This window comes from Stegodyphus dumicola, chromosome 7 (genome assembly GCF_044657685.1).
Source record: "Stegodyphus dumicola isolate Sdum_Otavi_A_Nest chromosome 7, ASM4465768v1".
In the NCBI taxonomy this organism is placed as follows: Eukaryota; Metazoa; Arthropoda; class Arachnida; order Araneae; family Eresidae; genus Stegodyphus; species Stegodyphus dumicola.
The window spans coordinates 110,203,566-110,221,465 of NC_140774.1; the positions used below are offsets into that span (position 1 = coordinate 110,203,566).

The 17,900-nt window shown below is 32.3% G+C and overlaps 1 protein-coding gene across 2 annotated transcripts in view; it reads right to left on the bottom strand.

Annotated features, from left to right (window-relative positions):
• RtcB (RtcB RNA ligase) overlaps positions 1-17,900 on the bottom strand; it is a 69,510-nt gene that overhangs the window by 32,351 nt on the left and 19,259 nt on the right. Inside the window, exon 5 of one of the 2 annotated variants that reach the window (XM_085820719.1) lies at positions 1,785-1,941. The exons of the other annotated variant lie outside the window; for it this stretch is intronic. Coding sequence (XP_085676845.1) covers positions 1,785-1,941 — 157 coding nt within the window. The remainder of the gene's footprint in view (positions 1-1,784; positions 1,942-17,900) is intronic. 2 annotated transcript variants of the gene reach the window in all.

Here is a 17,900-nt window from a genome sequence, read left to right on the forward strand (position 1 = left end):
AAAAATCTTTCTGTTCTAGTTAATGATCCTAATTCCAATCCAAATTTGCCTTCGGCCTTTAAAGAAATTATGTTTTAGTTCTGGTTTCACCAACAGATGGTGCCACTTGCTTATTCTTGTCCAGGCTTTCTTATCTTATCTAATCATTATTTCCTATCTTGTTCATTTGCGGTTTTGCAGCTGAAGATGGTGGTTCGGTAAAACCATTGAAACTAGTCCTGTGAAAATTTTGTAAATATAACGCTGATTTTTGTTGTTTGACTTCTGAATTAGTATTTATTCGGCGTGTTATTGTGTCTTAATAATTAAAGCATTCAAATGTCAACTAGTTCTTTGGGAAAAACAACTTAAAAATGAAGATTTGACGCACTTCCCGACGTGCAGCATGAACAAATCAAGTTTAGATGATACTTGTTCGTATCAAAAATACACAGAAAAAATTGCAAATTTAACAACTGAATTTGAAACGAGGTTAAACCCATACAGGTTATCAGGTAATGAACTAGCAGATTCTCTTGCCAATCAAGCAGCAATAGGATTAAACCTACCAGAATTTACAATGCCCTTTCCAAAATCACATCTTAAACACATCACATTCAAAGATCTATTTACAAAGGCAACCAAGATGGACTAATACTAAAACAAGACAAAGAACTTTAAAATTTATACCAAACATTTCAACTAAATTGATATCACCATCCTTTATGATTACAACATTTTTAACTGGACACAATCCATTTCTAACATAGTTAAATAGATTTAAACTCAAAGCTACAGACATATGTAACTGTGGTAAAATAGGAAGTGCCGACCATTATGTTCTTGAATGTGAATATACCAAAGAGCATCAAATCAGTACTGGAAAGAATTGACCTAACACCTATTAAAACAACCTGCTTTAATAAACTTTCAAAACAATAGAATACTGCATCAATCATAACAAATAATCTCAATGGTTATTTTCATCAAATGATTTCCTTTTTGGATTCTAATATTAAACATTAGAGTCGAATATTTATTTTTTATCATTTATTTCATATATATCAAAATTAACTAAATTCCACAGTCATTTATAAAAAAGACTAATATTCGGACTAAGATCTAAAATGAAACTAGAACTGATTTGTTTTATATCAATCAACCAAGACCCTCTGAAATTACAATCATCTGAAACCTTGAACTGCTTTATGTACAAAATTTTCGATCAAAAGAACTTAAAACTTCAAATATTTATATCTCAAGAACTTCCGATCTATTGAATTTCTATTCAACTACATAACTTTCACTGAATCTTGAACTACAGAAATTTATTGAAATATATATCAAAATTAGCTCAATGCAGCATGCAAATGCAGAGAAGACTGTAAATAATTTTCACTATCATGTAAAAATATTCATTGCAAAAACTATTTCAATAAATAATTCCACTGGGGTCGGCTTCTTCCGACAATAATTCCACTGTGTCGGCTTCTTCCACTAGGATATCACTTTAGGTTGGAAGCCCTTTCAGGTGTGCAAAGGTATTTATACCATGTGGAAGTTACCCTTTAGTATTTTTTCCCTACAAGCCTTTTCGTTGTTACTATTTTTATTTACTTAAAATGCATCATTATTGGCTGTTAATTACAACAGCTTTATGAATACATTACTATTATTTTAAATAGATTTAATATGTTATATGTTATTAATTCCAACAACTTGAATTACACTTGACAGTATTTATTACACATATTATTTGCATAGATTGATTTTTATGGTTTGCAAAAATATTTTTTTAAAAATACCTAGCATTCATTGGAATTATTCCTTTTGATCCAACTCCAACAGGTATGTGATCAAACATGCTTTGAGCAAGTTGTTCTTTAATGGGTTGAACATCTTTTTCCATTAAATTTGTTCTCAGCAAACGAACACCACAATTTATATCAAAACCAACACCACCTAGATTTGGGGAAAAAAAAAAAAAAAAAAAGAATGGAAAGAAATTTCATACTTAATTTTAACCCTTCGGGACCCAAATTTTTTTCTTTGGTTTCACATTATTTGGGACAAATATGGGTTTTTAAACAATAAATATGGTAAAAATACCTTAGAAAAAGTTTACATTTCAGGAGCAAATAGGGATGAGACAAATATATCCCAGTGGGATTTTTAATTGGGATATATATGTCCTGATGGAAAAATAAATAGAGGTTTTGTGTATTAGAAAATTAAAGTCTGAACACATGTATCCCACGCACAATTATTGAATCAAATTATGCGATAAGGAAAAAAAAAAATCACAACATGTCACTCAAAGAGGTGGCCAACTTACCTAAGGAAATCATTCCAAAAATGACACAGCAACTGCAATATATGCACAAATACAGGATAAAAAGTAGATCATATGCAGCTCTGTTGCTACAATTGAAGATTTTGTGCCACTTTCTCTGTGCCAAGAATGGAAAACATTTCATTCTAAAATCTCGTAACATCAATTTGGTGCCCCCTGAAAGCTGCACCCAGAGACAAATGTTCCTCTTTGCCCCACCCTAGCTACGGCACTGAATTAAAAGCTTTTGGAAGCAAGAATAACAATTTAGGATGCATATTTCTAGCTGGTTTAATAAATTATTTTTAGCCAATCATATTAAGAAATTGCCAGTTCAGTTACAATTTTATTTTGTAAACTTTCGAAATTCCATATTTTACACTTCACACAAATGATTTCACACACACAAATAGTGTGAAGATCAAAACCTGTCAAGAAACATTAAATACATAAATAAAATTTCAGTTTTACAATTTATTAATTTTTATTTAATATTTAATAGCATCAAATTGCAACCTAATACTAAAAATAATTTTATAAAATTTCTAATTTAGCTTTATGTACAATTAAACGTACAATCTTTCAGCATTACTGAAGTATCAAATATTTCTTGATTTTTTTCTTGTCTTATTTATCTTAAAATAACAAAATACTAGATGCAAAAATAGCAATTTTAGAACTAAAAATATTATTACCACTTGTGCTAAAAAGACGTGCCACGCACGTTGAGATGCTTTTGTCTCAAACCGCGAGCGATGTGAATACCACGTCAATAGGCATTTATCACAAAAATGAAAATAACGTGGTGCACATGTCGCCTAACAATGACATTGTTTATTTCTTGAGTTACAGCTCTGGACTGCACTCGCAGACGCGGAGCGGCGTAAATGAGACACTTTACCGCTTGTTATATTGTACACCGTAGTGTAGCACCATATTGTAGCACGGCACCGCAACCGTGAAGTTTAGTCATAGTGCAAGAAAAGAAATAGTCGTAGTGTAAGAAATAAGGATGCTATACCTTGATTGGCAGCCAATTTTTGGGAAATTAATTTTAAATGAAACTTCATTCATTAACAATGAATTGCTCCAATCTATTATGCGTTTGATTATTTATTTATATTTCTTGATCAGATTATTTAATTGGCAACTTCACAGCACTGATAGACAAAAACACAAAACATTTGTGTTTGACAGACAAATATCCAAATAATTTAGTGAAACATCACACTAATATTAATTTATTTTCATAACCATGTTTCAATACAATTTAGTAATATCACCATCACAATAAAGATTCCATTTTAAAAATAGCAATTACAGTAAGACCCCGCTTAACGCTGTTTCGTTTAGCGCTGTTTCGGTTTAGCGCTCTTTTATTTCAACCCGGGGATTCCACAAAATCGCTCGCTGCATACGGGGATTCCCTGAAATATTATGCAGCGATAGGTTTCAAATACATATCCGAAAGAGTGTACTTGTATTTCTTGTTTGGTGCTGTATTGTACAGACATATTTTGAAGGGGTAAATGTGGAAGATGTCGAAGAAATAATTCAAGAAGCAGCGGCTAGTCTTTCTAATGATGAGCTCAAGGAATTAACTGAACAAGAAAAAAACAAAAATGTTGACAGCAGTGATTCAGAAGAAGAGCAAAAAGAACTTTTGATGGCGTTTGTAAAAAGGAGTTTGCTACCATAACTGAAATAATGGATCAATTCATTGAAAATGATCTGAATTTTGACAGGAGCTCAAATGTAAGGCGTGGTGTTAGAGATGCTCTATCCGTTTATGAAGAACTTTTAAGAGAACAAAGCAAAAGAAAAAGGCAAACAACATTAGATGCTTTTGTCACAAAAAGGCAGAACACTGAAAACGCGGAAGGCTAACTAAATATGACTGACTGAGAATTTTATTTGTTTTTTTTTAAGAATATTCGTTTTGTTATTTATATTTTGTTTTTATTTTTGCAAGAAATAATAATGTGGTATTAATTTGGGCTTTAAGAAATAAATGTTTGGTTTTATTTTTATTAAAAAAACATACATTTAAAATTAATACCTAACCAATTTCCTAGCCATCTTCCCCTAATCCCAATATTTACATGTAAAGATAGCCTCGTTTAGCGCTGTTTCGCATTACACTCTACTTTGATGGAACGTATCCCCCGCGTTAAGCGGGGTCTTACTGTATAAGTATTGATGATACACATAATTGAGAGAAGTTTCAACATAGATACTTTTAAAATGGTATTTGAATACTGAAATAAAAAATGTTTATAAGCACTTTTAGAAAACACATTTTTAAAAAAATCAAGTAACAAAAATTTAATTTCTATGTCATTTAAAAGATTTAGCACCTTGATTACCTGCACCCACTTAAAAAGTCGATGGGAATTCCCAGCCTCGGCGACTACAAAAATTCTCAGTAAACATTTGTTGGGAATGAACAAAAATTTAATTTCTATGTCATTTAAAAGATTTAACACCTTGATTACCTGCATCCACTTAAAAAGTCGATGAGAATTCCCAGCCTCGGCGACTACAAAAATTCTCAGTAAACATTTGTTGGGCTATCTTTTACAGCTTAAGGTTACTGTTCTGTTTGCAAATAATAATAAAAAATATTTTATAAGCAACAAATTTTATGAGAAAGATTAAAAATCCTATATGATATTAACATTTTTATAGATGGCATACCGTTAAATATGAAGAGTATTAATCCATACGTTCCAGCTGCTGAGAGTACAGGCCTGCTGTGATGGTACACATGTGCGATATGCAACTTTTAAAGGTATCTTTAAAAGTTTTATATCCCTCATTCTACTGTGCCGATTGAAGTAATTCAAATTGCTTTTTTCATGTCTTAAAAGCACGACTTCAGATATATATTAAATTTACATATAGCATTGTTCTAATATATGTATTTTGACATAATATCGGACTTTTTCTGAAATGACATACAGTCAAAAGTCTTTAATCCAGACTCGTTGGGATTTCGGCGATTCCGGATTATCGGTTTTTCCGGATTATAGATCATCAGTTTAAATCTGGTAAGATGGCATGCAGAAATTATAAAATTGAAAATATGAAACCGTAATTTATGGAATACAGAGCAATTATGATTTAAAGGGTATCAAAATTTACAAAAAAAGCTTTATATTTATTTGTTTACTTTATTAAATATTTCTTTAACGTGTGCATGCGTAAAGCATGCATTACGCATAGTTGAAATTAGAAAATTGCAACCAGGAAACTATTTGATGTGTATTCATGATATTTATAATGACGAGGAATTTGATTTAAATCATATCAAAAACGGAGTACATCGAGATGAAATACTACATTTAGTAAGAAATTATAAGCCAAATAAAATAAAAACATGTGCCCTGAAGATAATAGTAGTGCTGACAGATAAACTTCCAGTTCATTGCGTGCTGCGTCGTCCCCCCCCCCCCGCAGAGCAGCGTGAAATTGATAAACATATTTCGGAATGATTAAAGAATCAAAGGATATGCCTTTATCCATTTTTTGCAGCAATTCCATTTTTGTTTGATGGACATCGAAACATGCTTTCGCTTTGTAGATCCTTTGGTAGCTCCAGAATCAGAAATTCTTTTTGACATAATCGAAAGTTCAAACTTACTTTTATAAAATTGCTCTAACAGTCTGCAAAAAATAATAAGTCGGATCCAATTAGGAGATTAAGGTGTGGTGTGTAGTGGTGTATTTTAATTATGGCAAAGCACACTAGGGCTATCTGCCTAAGGGGATTGATGCCTTCGTGGAGTAGGAGATTAAGGAACAACGCAATCTGCAAGATTAACTGAAATAGATAATTAGATAATTTTAGCTTAGCTTATACCGTCCATTATACATTAAACGTGCATGCGTAAACGTATTACGCGCATGCGTAAACGTATTACGCGCATGCGTAAACGTATTATGCGCATGCTTAAAGGTATTACGTGCATGCTTAAAGGTATTATGCGCATGCGTTAATGCAACATGCGTTGATACATGCGCAGGAAGTTTGTAGTTTTGAGGTCTGGATTATGGACGTCCGGATTAAAGACTTTTGACTGTACCAACGTTTTTTCATATATCAGTTCTAAGACTCAAATTATGCCTAAATACAAGGCAACCAAAAATGTTCTTGCCATTTTGGACAGTAAGAAAGGAAAAAAAATCATAAAACAAGTAATAATAACCGCTAATCCTCAAAGCAATCACCTTCGGCATCCAGTGCCTTTTGCTAGCTGTGCGATGCCATCGCAGTAAAGTTAAAGAGTCTTGGACGCAAAGAAGTCCGTGAGGGTCTTTTCGATGTCTGGCCGGTTGTTGAACGATTTCCTACAAAGATGGCTGTCCATGGAATTGAAAAGGTGGTAGTCAGTTGGCGCTAGGTCTGTGGAGTATAGTGAATGGGATAGTGTTTCCCAGCCCAGTTGCTGGATGGTGTCCCTGGCCTCCCGAGCGACATGCGGCCGAGCGACATGCATTGTCATGGAGGTGGACTACACCATCCATGTGTATGGCTACTCGCAGGTAGATGATCTGCTATTTTTTTATTTTAAAATATGGCCCGGGCAATTACTTAAACATTTAGTCATATTCACTGGTATGAAAAATTTGCAATTCTTTAAAAGTCAAAATTTAACATGAGCATTACAGTGTCACTCTTACGACTGACCAATGCTGGCTCTTATATACGTTCCAGCTGCAGCGAGTACAGGCCTGCCATGATGGTTTGGCCCACTGGCAGAAGCTCATTAGTATACCACTTGGCAATTAGTCCACCAGATACAGAGCACAATCTAGCATGAATGGAGACAAGGTCTTGCAGTGTGAGTCACAGTGTCATGTGGTGATAACCAATGTCTGGAATGCCTGGATGTGTCATACTAGACCCACTTTTCATCGATGGTCAGTACTCAATCAAATATGGATGCACTGTGGTGCCGAGTAAGCAATGACAAACAGGCAGCAACACGCTGTTGCTTGTTTGCATCGGACAGTGAGTGGGGTACCCACTGGTTGAGCTTGCATGCCTTTACAGTGTGGTGCAAATGGAGTTTGATCGTTTCACCAGTTACCTGGAAGTGTACAGGAAGCTCACCACATGTTTGGCTACTGTCACTCTCTATGGCTGTCTCAGGGACTCATCGTCTAGCACTCGTGGCCGACCGCTGTGTGGCACATCACTAAGAGAGATATTCCCTCACCTGAACTTTTGAAACCATTGCCTAGCGATTCGCTTGTTAAAAGCATCATCCCCAAAGGCCTGGCAAATTCTGCGACTTGATTCTGCTGCTGACAGGCCCACTTTGAAATCATACAGCAAACAACTCCTAATGAGCACCTTTGAAGTGTCTATTGCAATCAGTCGCTGTGTGAGTTATGTTTGAAGTAGAGATGCAACACACTTTTATACCCTTGGTCAATGTCCGGACTCCCATCCTAACCACTTCATTGCCAGGTTTGGCACCTATTTTTATGTTACGGTTCGCTCTTCCAATGCCATATCAGAAACAGCAAGAACGTTTTTGGTTACCTTATATTAAATTTTGTAAAACTTGGTGCACAATTTATGGAGAAATTCTAAAATTTATCCTTGCACATTTTTTTTTTTTTTTTTTTTTTTCAGATTGCGCCAAGAATAATTCACTTGGCAAACTTCTTAATTTATGGAAGCCTATTTTCTTTTCTCTTTTACTGTGCATGAATGAGAAAGAAAAGACACGTCGTTCATTCTTTCAAGTGATTTTTAATAAAGTACATAAACCACATTTAGCATTTTTATCGCTCATGACAAATATGCCAAATTTTAAAACATGGCAATATGTAAATTCAAGTATATCTTAGGAGATTTTGTATAAAAATAATTTTTTGCAGTTACGCTTAGAAATACATCTACTTTAAGAAATGGTAAAACTTTTATAGGTTAAAATTAAAAATTTTTTTTGAAAAAATTATTAAAAAGATTTTAAAATACAAATTTTAAAAATTAGTCATAAAAAATGGGTGAACTTTATTTGGAATGAACCCAACTTTCGAAATGTGAAAGAAAGAATCAAATAAATTTAATAAAAAAAAAAGAGATATTAATAAATATATATCAAATTCAATCAATAATGAGGCGCCTGCAATAAAATGCAAGCTATGGATACAGTTATATCAATTTCACTATGTCACTGTTTACACAGCTTTAAAATATCTGAAACGTGGAGCACATCTGGTTTTAAAAGAAATCAGATAAAAATTAGTTCTGTGATCATTAAAAATTATTTATTTGCTGATGCTATATTACTACCAGATAATAATAATAAGGAAAAGCTTACGAAGAACCTTCAATGAGTTAATTATTATTGAAAATACAAGACGGCATGCAGAAATTTCCTTTCGTAATCCAAACTCCTGACAGACTTTAAAATATGTTGATTTAAGTTGATTTTTAAAATTAATTTATTAACCAGTCTAAAGTTTTGGTCAAAATTCTTTTTACCAACTTCTCTACAGTTATATATTTACACAACATTTTGAGAGCTAATATTTTAAAAACTACTTGTGCGATTTTTACAAATGTTGACAGTTTGGCATAATTTGGGTCGTAAAAATCGAAATATGGAAAACAATTGGCATGTCATTTCAGAAAAAGTCCGATTTTGTGTAAAAATACTTATATGAGAACAATGCTACATATAAATCTAGTACATTCCTAAGTCACGCTTTCGGAATGAAAAACGCAAGTTGAATTTCATCAATCGGCAAAGTAGAACTGGAGATATACAATTGTCCCCCTTTTTTTTTTCAGTGTACATATAACTATAATATCATTGCACATTGCAATATGCAGTGATTTTATAGCTATATGCTCCTTAAAAAATGTGTTAAAAACATGGAAATTTTACCAAATACAGTAACCCAGAATTTGGATAATCATAAAGTACTGAAAAGTTTTTTTTTATATATCATTTCCTTGCCAAAATCATAAAAAATTTTAAATATTCATTTTAGAACGGGAAAATTTTTGCCATGGTTAATGTTCAGATATGTTTTTTCACAAACACACACAAAAAAAAATATGATGGGTTTTAGAAATAAATTGTTTTACAAATAATATATTGTTTCAAGTAAATAATAGGGATAATTGATAAATTCATATAATCACAAAAAGAAAACTAGCATGCACCACAGTGAGTTTCCATTAAATCAAAGTAGCAGTAAAAATTCTTTGATAGCTATCAATATGGTGACAAATAAATCCTCCCCTTTGGAAAGAAAATGCCACATAAATTTGATTAAAGTCTTAAATAATGCCTTGAATTTTTAAAGTACTTTTTATTTCACCATTTTACAAAAACCATATACCCATTTCAATGGATTGTGCATGAGCACCACTGTCTATATTTATATTATTACATATATAGCACCATGGTTTACATCTTATAAGTTATATCAGTGATTGACTTATAAAATGTAAACCATGGTGCTATATATGTAATAATATAAAAAAGATTTAAAAGGTTTCAGTTCTAAACCTTTTAAATCTTCAATTTCAAAAGTTTTCCAAGAATCAAATTATTATACTTCCATCTTTGATATTTTTCCTCATGGCTTTCATAACAGTAATTGCTCTTTTTTAACTTTTAGAATGCAACACTCATTCGTCCTACTGGATTATCTGCCAATATATTTTACCACCTTGAATTCAGGGCTTTGCAAAAATAGTTTTGTTTATTTTCACTGCACTGTCAGACTCTGTGATCCACCTAGTCGGTACAGTGGTTAGTGATCCTTATTGCCATAGCAATGAGCCCGGGTTCAAATTCTGGAAGTGTGGTTGCAACTGTCCCGTCCATTCAAAAGGCCACCTATTAGGTGTTTCCATAATGAAATTGTCACCATTTCTGGCCCCTGTAGTGGCACAAGGCTAATGGCTATTAAATAAAGCACCTGGCCATTAAAAAAATATTTTTATGTTCTAAACCGAAAGTATTAAAGTCAAAAGTCGTTAATTCGGACACCCATAATCCGGAATGATCTATAATCCGGACCCCAAAGCTACAAACTTTTTGCACACCTTTACGGCTGCGAATTTGCGTGTGTGCGTGCGCAAAATACATTTACGAATGCACGTTTAATGTATAACGAACGGTATAAGCTAAGCTCTAATTATCTATTTCAGTTAATGTTGCAGATTGCGTTGTTCCTTAATCTTTGAATTGGATCCGGCTTATTATTTTTTGCAGACTGTTAGAGCAATTTTATAAATGGAATTTCCGATTTATATTTACTAATATGTAACGGATCTACAAAGCGAAAGTATGCTTCGGAGTCCCTTAAACAAAAAGTGGAATTGCTGCAAAAAATGGATAAAGGCATATCCTTTGTTTATCTAAACTTTGTTTAATTTTAACGCCGCGCGCAATGAATTCGAAGTTGATCTGTCAGCACTATCCTTATCTTCATGGCAGATGTTTTTATTTTATTTGGCTTATAATTGCTTACTAAATGTAGTATTTCATTTCGATATACTCTGTCTTTGATATGATTTAAATCAAATGCCTCGTCATTATAATTCGAGTGAAGAAAGTGACAGAGGTTATTGAAAACGAAAAAATTTCGATTGACAAATTAGTCGGTATTCTCAACACAGCAATTATAGGACTTGAACAGCGGAACTTTGTAACTGAACAAGAAATTATGTATGTTTATAGAATTAAAGAGAATGTATTATCATATAAAAAACGAAGCTACTTAAAACAACTTACATTGGAAGAAATGTTTAATAAAGTAAACAAATAAATATTAAGCTTTTTTTTTTTTTTTTTGTAAATTTTGATACACTTTAGATCATAATTGTTCTTTATTTCGTAAATTACGGTTTCATATTTTTAATTTTATAATTTCTTCATGCCATTTTACCAGATTTAAACTGATGATCTATAATCCGGAATCGCCGAAGTCCCTACGAGTCCGGATTAACGACTTTTGACTGTATGCACAAACTTCTTCCAGATAGTTGTTACAATCAACTGCTACCTTGACAGTCAAATACAGCTGCTCTTTTATCCAGGCTATAGATATTAATTCTCTAGACTAACTATAAACAAATCTGAGTGCAGTAAAAAGTGTATTCTGTACCCCTCCAGCCGAGTTTTTTTTTTCAAATGCTGGCTGCAAATCTTAATACTTGTCAAAGTGTCGTATCATATTTATTAGCATACAAAGATTCTTTTTTCGGCACAGTTTCATAAGTTTAGAAATATTGCAATGAATCCTGTTTCACAAAGTAATTTCCAAATTTTAATCATTAAAAAAAAAAAAAAAAAAAAGAAGAAGAAGCTTAAGTTTGCTTAAATGCTAAGTGATAAAGAAAACAATTGTTTACTTTTAGGGTTATCTGTATTTAAAATCTTCTGCAGGAACTGCATAATAGAATATTTCATGCCAACTTGCTGAGATACAAATCCTGGGCAATGGGACAATATGAAAGTACTAAAATATCTTATAACTCCTCAAACTTCTAATTAAATTTAAATTAGATTTGATAAAATGGCAATATTGAGAACAATTTTCAGTAATATACTTCTGCCATTTTATCGAGAATAGAATAGATTATTTGGTACTAAGGCTTGTCCAGAACTAAGGGCAACAATAAAAGACAAGATAACTTGATGCCAAATTAAATGCTAGCAATTTACACTGCTATGAAATAAGTTTGATGGCAATTTGTCTGATTTACTGTTTAATTGTTAGTGGATAGTTACTACTTCAAGGTTTATTATGAATTTATATGTAAATTATTATTTAAGAACATAACTCAACAAGCAGATAGCTACTGGAAAGTTGTTGTTTTTTATTATTATTATTATTATTATTATTATCATCTCTGCTGTAGCTCACAGTTCCAGATAACCCACAAGTACTTAATATTTATGTTAAAAGTACTCTAAACTGCTCTTATACATTTCCAGTTGTAAAACCGTTCTCTGATTCCTACTGAAAATATAACAGAATCATAGTAGACAATACAAAAGATTCGCCATGACTCATCAAATGAAATGCATGAACTTAAATTTTTACAGAAATTAAAAAAATTATAGGCTCACATTCTCAACTTAATTTTTCCTTTGCAATGAGACACACTTTCCTCTATTTTTTTAGCCTAAAGGAGCATTAGCCCAGAAGGGCTATTAGTTTTGAAAAAGCATTTTGTATTGAATCACTATAAATGGCTCTCTCACTTTTCAAATTGTTGCCACCAAATATTATTGCCCTGTATTATATTTATCTAAAACTAAATAATGAAGATCTAAATAATGAAGAATGAATGTATGTTTCTCACACTGTGAAAAAACAATGATACCTCAAGCCATCAAATTTTGAATAATGTAGTCCTCCACCCCAATACGAGCACCTGGAAGCTCAAATCTTGAATTTCAAATTTGTTTTATTATCTATTCCACATTTTTAAAACTTTAATGAATTTTTGATTACGAAACTCAATGATTTCAAAGCAGCCAGTAGCAGCACACTGTATCCCCAGTGCACAAGACTGTCTTATCGAAAATTCTAAAGATATGCTATTTTTAAATATTTTTTAGCTAAAAGGGGCATTAGCCCACAAGCTCCCAAAACGAGTATGCATAGTGCCCTTTTGGGCATAATATAAAATCTGAAAGCTTTCAGATTTTTTTTTCTTTCATATTGTCAGTTATAGAAGGCTACAACACCCGAAATATAAAACATAATTTAACAAACGTTACACATAATTAGAACTAAATAATGAAAGGATACTTCCATTAAAGCCATACCACAAGGCTTTTTACGTTCTAGTGTATTTTTTCAGTATGAGGCATTGCTAGCTATGGTTTGAGTTCTTTCTTAGATGGACACTTCTTTGCTGCAATGTATTCTACAACTTAGAATTTACCAAGAGATGAAGAAGTGGGTATTCTGTTTCTTCAAGAGATGTTCGGCTCAAATAAAAATTTTTTAAAAAAAGGAGACTGTGTTTGAATAATTACTTCATGAAATTAAAATGTCACTTGAAGCTGAAATAGCTATGCAGCCTTAGCTCATGTGAAGAAGAAAAAAGAGTGTCCAAACACAAATGTAGTTTGCCTGGATCCCATATTCCTTTTATTAGTTAGTATCTTCTTGATTATTTACTTATGGTGTCAGGAGTCAACATTATAGAACTTTGTGAATAAAAGCTAGTTTCCAATGAATCACAATACAATGGTTGATTGGAATAATTACATAAGAGAAGTACGCACTGTGGCGAGCTGTAGGAAGCAAGCCATTCCTTAAATTTGCTTCCAGCTTCTTGTCTTTTTGTTTACTTGTTTATTTATTCCATGAAAAGCACATGTTTTACAATTTATAATCATACTTTGACTTCCTCTTTTCAAGAATGAGAGTAAGAGTGTTGTCTAGTTTTGTTTTTAAGTTTTGTATCTTGTAGATAGCCTAAAATTTAAATAGGTACTCGAAAACGTCACCTATTTTGAGCAATCTGCTATTGGGTATATCAGAATGATGAGCATAATTCTTGCTGTTTAGTTTTTCATTAAATGATGCAGTATCTTCTTTGGTTTTACCACATATTTTATTTGATGATACTCTCTTTTGGTGGAAAATCTAAAAAAGAATTTCATCCAAAAATTTCTGTAAAAAATATTGACTGAACTAAAAATGTCAGGGAACTTCTGGCAGAAACTGTGCCATATATTTAAATTACTTGTTATGATATTTCTGCAATATTTTGGAATTTGTTTAAAATTTTTAAATTTTAAAGTTTTTCCTGCTTTTTTATTCTAAAATATTTTTTCTTCATACACAATTATTTATATTTTCTGTTTTAGTAAAAAGTAAAGTATGTAATTAGAATTTGATATTTTGTTTCTATAAGTGCAAGCCCTTTGTTAAAATTTTCAGAGCTCTCCACCAGACATGTATTAACTCCTTATTATCTTGTCCTAATGCTAAAAATAATGATGCAACCAAATTATAGAAACTGATGAAAATGTATTCATTAAAAAAATAAATACATAAAATCTGAAGGCTTTCAGATTTTACATTATGCACAAAGGGGTGGTTTTTTAACATTTTGTGTGTTACCTTTATTTATTAAATATCATGTTTTTCACACTTGAACCATAAAATTCAGTTCAACAGCAATATCACAAAATAATTTTAAAATAAGCATATCTTTAGAATTTCCGATACAGTCTTGTGCGCTAGAGATAAAAATGTCACTCCCCCCCCCCATACAGTGTTGCCATTGCTTGCTTTGAAATTGTTGAGTGTGTTAATCAAAGATTCGCTCATGTTTACCAAAATATAAAATAGACAATAAAACAAAATCCAAATTTGGGCTTCCAGATGCCCATATTCGGGTGGAAACACATTATTCAAAATAACTTGATGGCCCTAGGTACCATTGTTTTATTACAATGTGAGAAACATACATACATTTATGCACATTCTTCATTATTTAATTTCTTTAAATATAACACAGGGTGATAATATCTAGTGCCAACAATTTGAAAAGTGAACTGACAGTTACAGTGAATCAATGCAAAATGCGAAAGTGAAATTAATAGTCCCTCCTCCTTTGGACTAAAAAAAAAAAAAAGAAGAAGAAGAAGAAGGCTGTGTTTTCTTTCTCCACAGAGGGTTTTTTCATGGAATTAGAGAATATTCCTTGTTACCCTTTTCCACTGTTAAATTTTGTCTGAGCCAGAGACCAAATAAGCCAAAATGCATCAATATGTAAATACATGGTATGGTTTAATGAAAAAGCATCAATAAAAGTTATGTATTTATACAGGTAGCAAATAAAAAATGATGCTTAGAAAAATTATTTATTTATTTTAGGTGCCATAAAATTCTTGAAAAGAGAATTAAGTGTAACTACTCTTATATACGGCTTCACTTGGCAAGAAACTCCACGATGCCATACTACTATATAAATTTTTGTCTACATTTTGAACTTTAAAATGTCTCCAAATATGCGGTTTTCTCACATGCAAAAACCACATTTTGAACACACAATTTAAGCTAAAAATCCGAAACAAAACCAAAAAATTTAGATAGCAAAAATGTAAAGTTTCTAACCAAAAATATTTGACAAGAATCCATGTACACAGCGGTATGTTTTAATTTAAAAAAACATCTATTAAGTGCACAAACTAGACAGCGAAGGAATCCACGAACTACACACACCTTGCTTTAATAAATTACTATAAGAACAATAAATTTCAAAGAATACCATGCACACAGCATTCTGTTTAAACTTAAAAAAACATCTACGAATTGCACAACCTAGGCATTGTGCATAAATCAACAAAATAAACTAAAATAACTAAAATTATATACAATTTAAAAAACAACAATAACAACAGGAATTCATAGTCAAAAAACAATGAACATAACATTCTACAAAATAAAAACAATAAAATAAAATGCACTTACCACAATGGATGCTTCTTCGAACAGCAGATGCCGTCACATACTCTCTACGATATTTTTATGAGAGCCAGACTCGCTATCCACAAAATTGATAGGTTAATCGTTGGATTATGGTAACTTGGCGTTTTTTTGGCGAAAATTTGACAGCCAACCCTGCTACAGCAACCTGCTAGTTTTTTTTTTTTTTTTTTTTTGACGCCATTTTGTTTTCACGAAGTAAAGGCATTTTTTTTTTTTTTCCTCAACATTTTTTTTACAACAATCTGCTAGTCGAATTATGCTTATGCTAGAACTTTTATGGAACAAAAGTGCTTAATCATGTCGAAGATTAGGTGCGAAATTGGGAGAAAGTGCAGAATCGCCCGCTGCTTGCCGCGTTTTAAAGAATTGCACATACAACACGGTTTCCATGTACACGTTGACCTATTTTCACTTTAAAAAAATCCCAGAATTGCAAAAAAAAGGCATTGCGCACACTTTTGGCTTTATCCATATACACTGCTAATATCCTAGCTAGTAACCTTTATCGCCTCAACAAACAACCTGTTACCATATTCCAAAGATTAGTCAATTGATACTATGGTACACGAATAAACGTTCTAAACTTCTTTTCCTAAACTTTGGACACAATCTAAAATACGTGACTGAAATCTTGCCACCACATCTTTCATTGCAACATAAGCTATTTCAAAACACACACAACATGAACCAACGAGCAATTAAACCACTGCAGCAAAAGAGTTAAGTTTCAACGTCAAAAGGGTTTCCATACAAACAACATTGTCCCTAAAACCATCGCAAAACACATATCGCCACTTTTGGTGATCTTAGGGCATATATAAGAGTAGAGCCAATTAAGTTACATATAATTATTTTGAATAGAGTGCTCTGAGTGGAACATTTCAAAGAAATCTGTATACACACAATCTGTACTCATACTCACATACATGAATAATAGCATTCTATAAATTATATTTAGAAATAAAAATAGTTTGAAACAAAGTCAATGCCACAGCTATGCTGATAATTTTGGCACTTTCCCTTAAAGCCATACCATCACATTTGGCATCATATTGCCACATTTGAGCTTATTTCTTTTCCTACATCATTGGTTCAACATTAGATGAAATGGAATGATCTGAAACAGCAACAAGAAAACATTCTTATAATTTCATAACAAAACCGTTCACAAAACTACCGTGGGAGAAGAATAAGACTATGTTATTTATTTTCCTTTAGTGAATATATTTTCATCAATTTTAATGCTGCAATAAGAAATCCAATCAACTGTTGTGTTCTGACTTATATAAAACAAGCATTAGCTAATAATGCTCCTTAGATGTTAACTCCTGATGCTATAAGTAAATGAGTCCGTAAGTTACAAAAGAAATGCGTGTTCCAACAAACCACACTGAGATTTGGAAACTTTTTAATTTCCAACATGAACAAAGGCCGCATATTCAAATACAGACAAAAGTCATTAATTCGGACACCCGGAATGATCTATAATCTGGACCTCAAAGCTACAATCTTTCTGCGCATGCCTCGCGTTGATGCATGCGCGTAAGACCTTTACGGCTGCGAATATGCGTGTGCGCATGCGCATAATACGTTTACGCATGCGCATTTAATGTATAACGGACGGTATAAGCTAAGTTAAAATTATCTAATTCAGTTAATGTTGCAGATTGCATTGTTCCTTAATCTTCGAATTGGATCGAGCTTATTATTTTTTGCAGAATGTTAGAGCAATTTTATAAAAGTAAGCTTGAACTTTCGATTATGTCAAATAGAATTTCCGATATATATTTACTAATATGTAAAGAATCTACAAAGCAAAAGTATGTTTCGAAGTCCATTAAACAAAAAGTGGAATTGCTGCAAAAAATGGATAAAGGCATAATCCTTTGTTTATCTAACCATTCCGAAATCTGTTTATCAATTTCAGGCTGCTCTGCCGAGGGGAAGAGGGGAAGAACGCCGCGGCGCGCAATGAATTGGAAGTTAATCTGTCAGCACTATCCTTATCTTCAAGGCAGATGTTTTTATTTTATTTGGCTTATAATTCCTTACTAAATGTAGTATTTCATCTCAATGTACTCCATCTTTG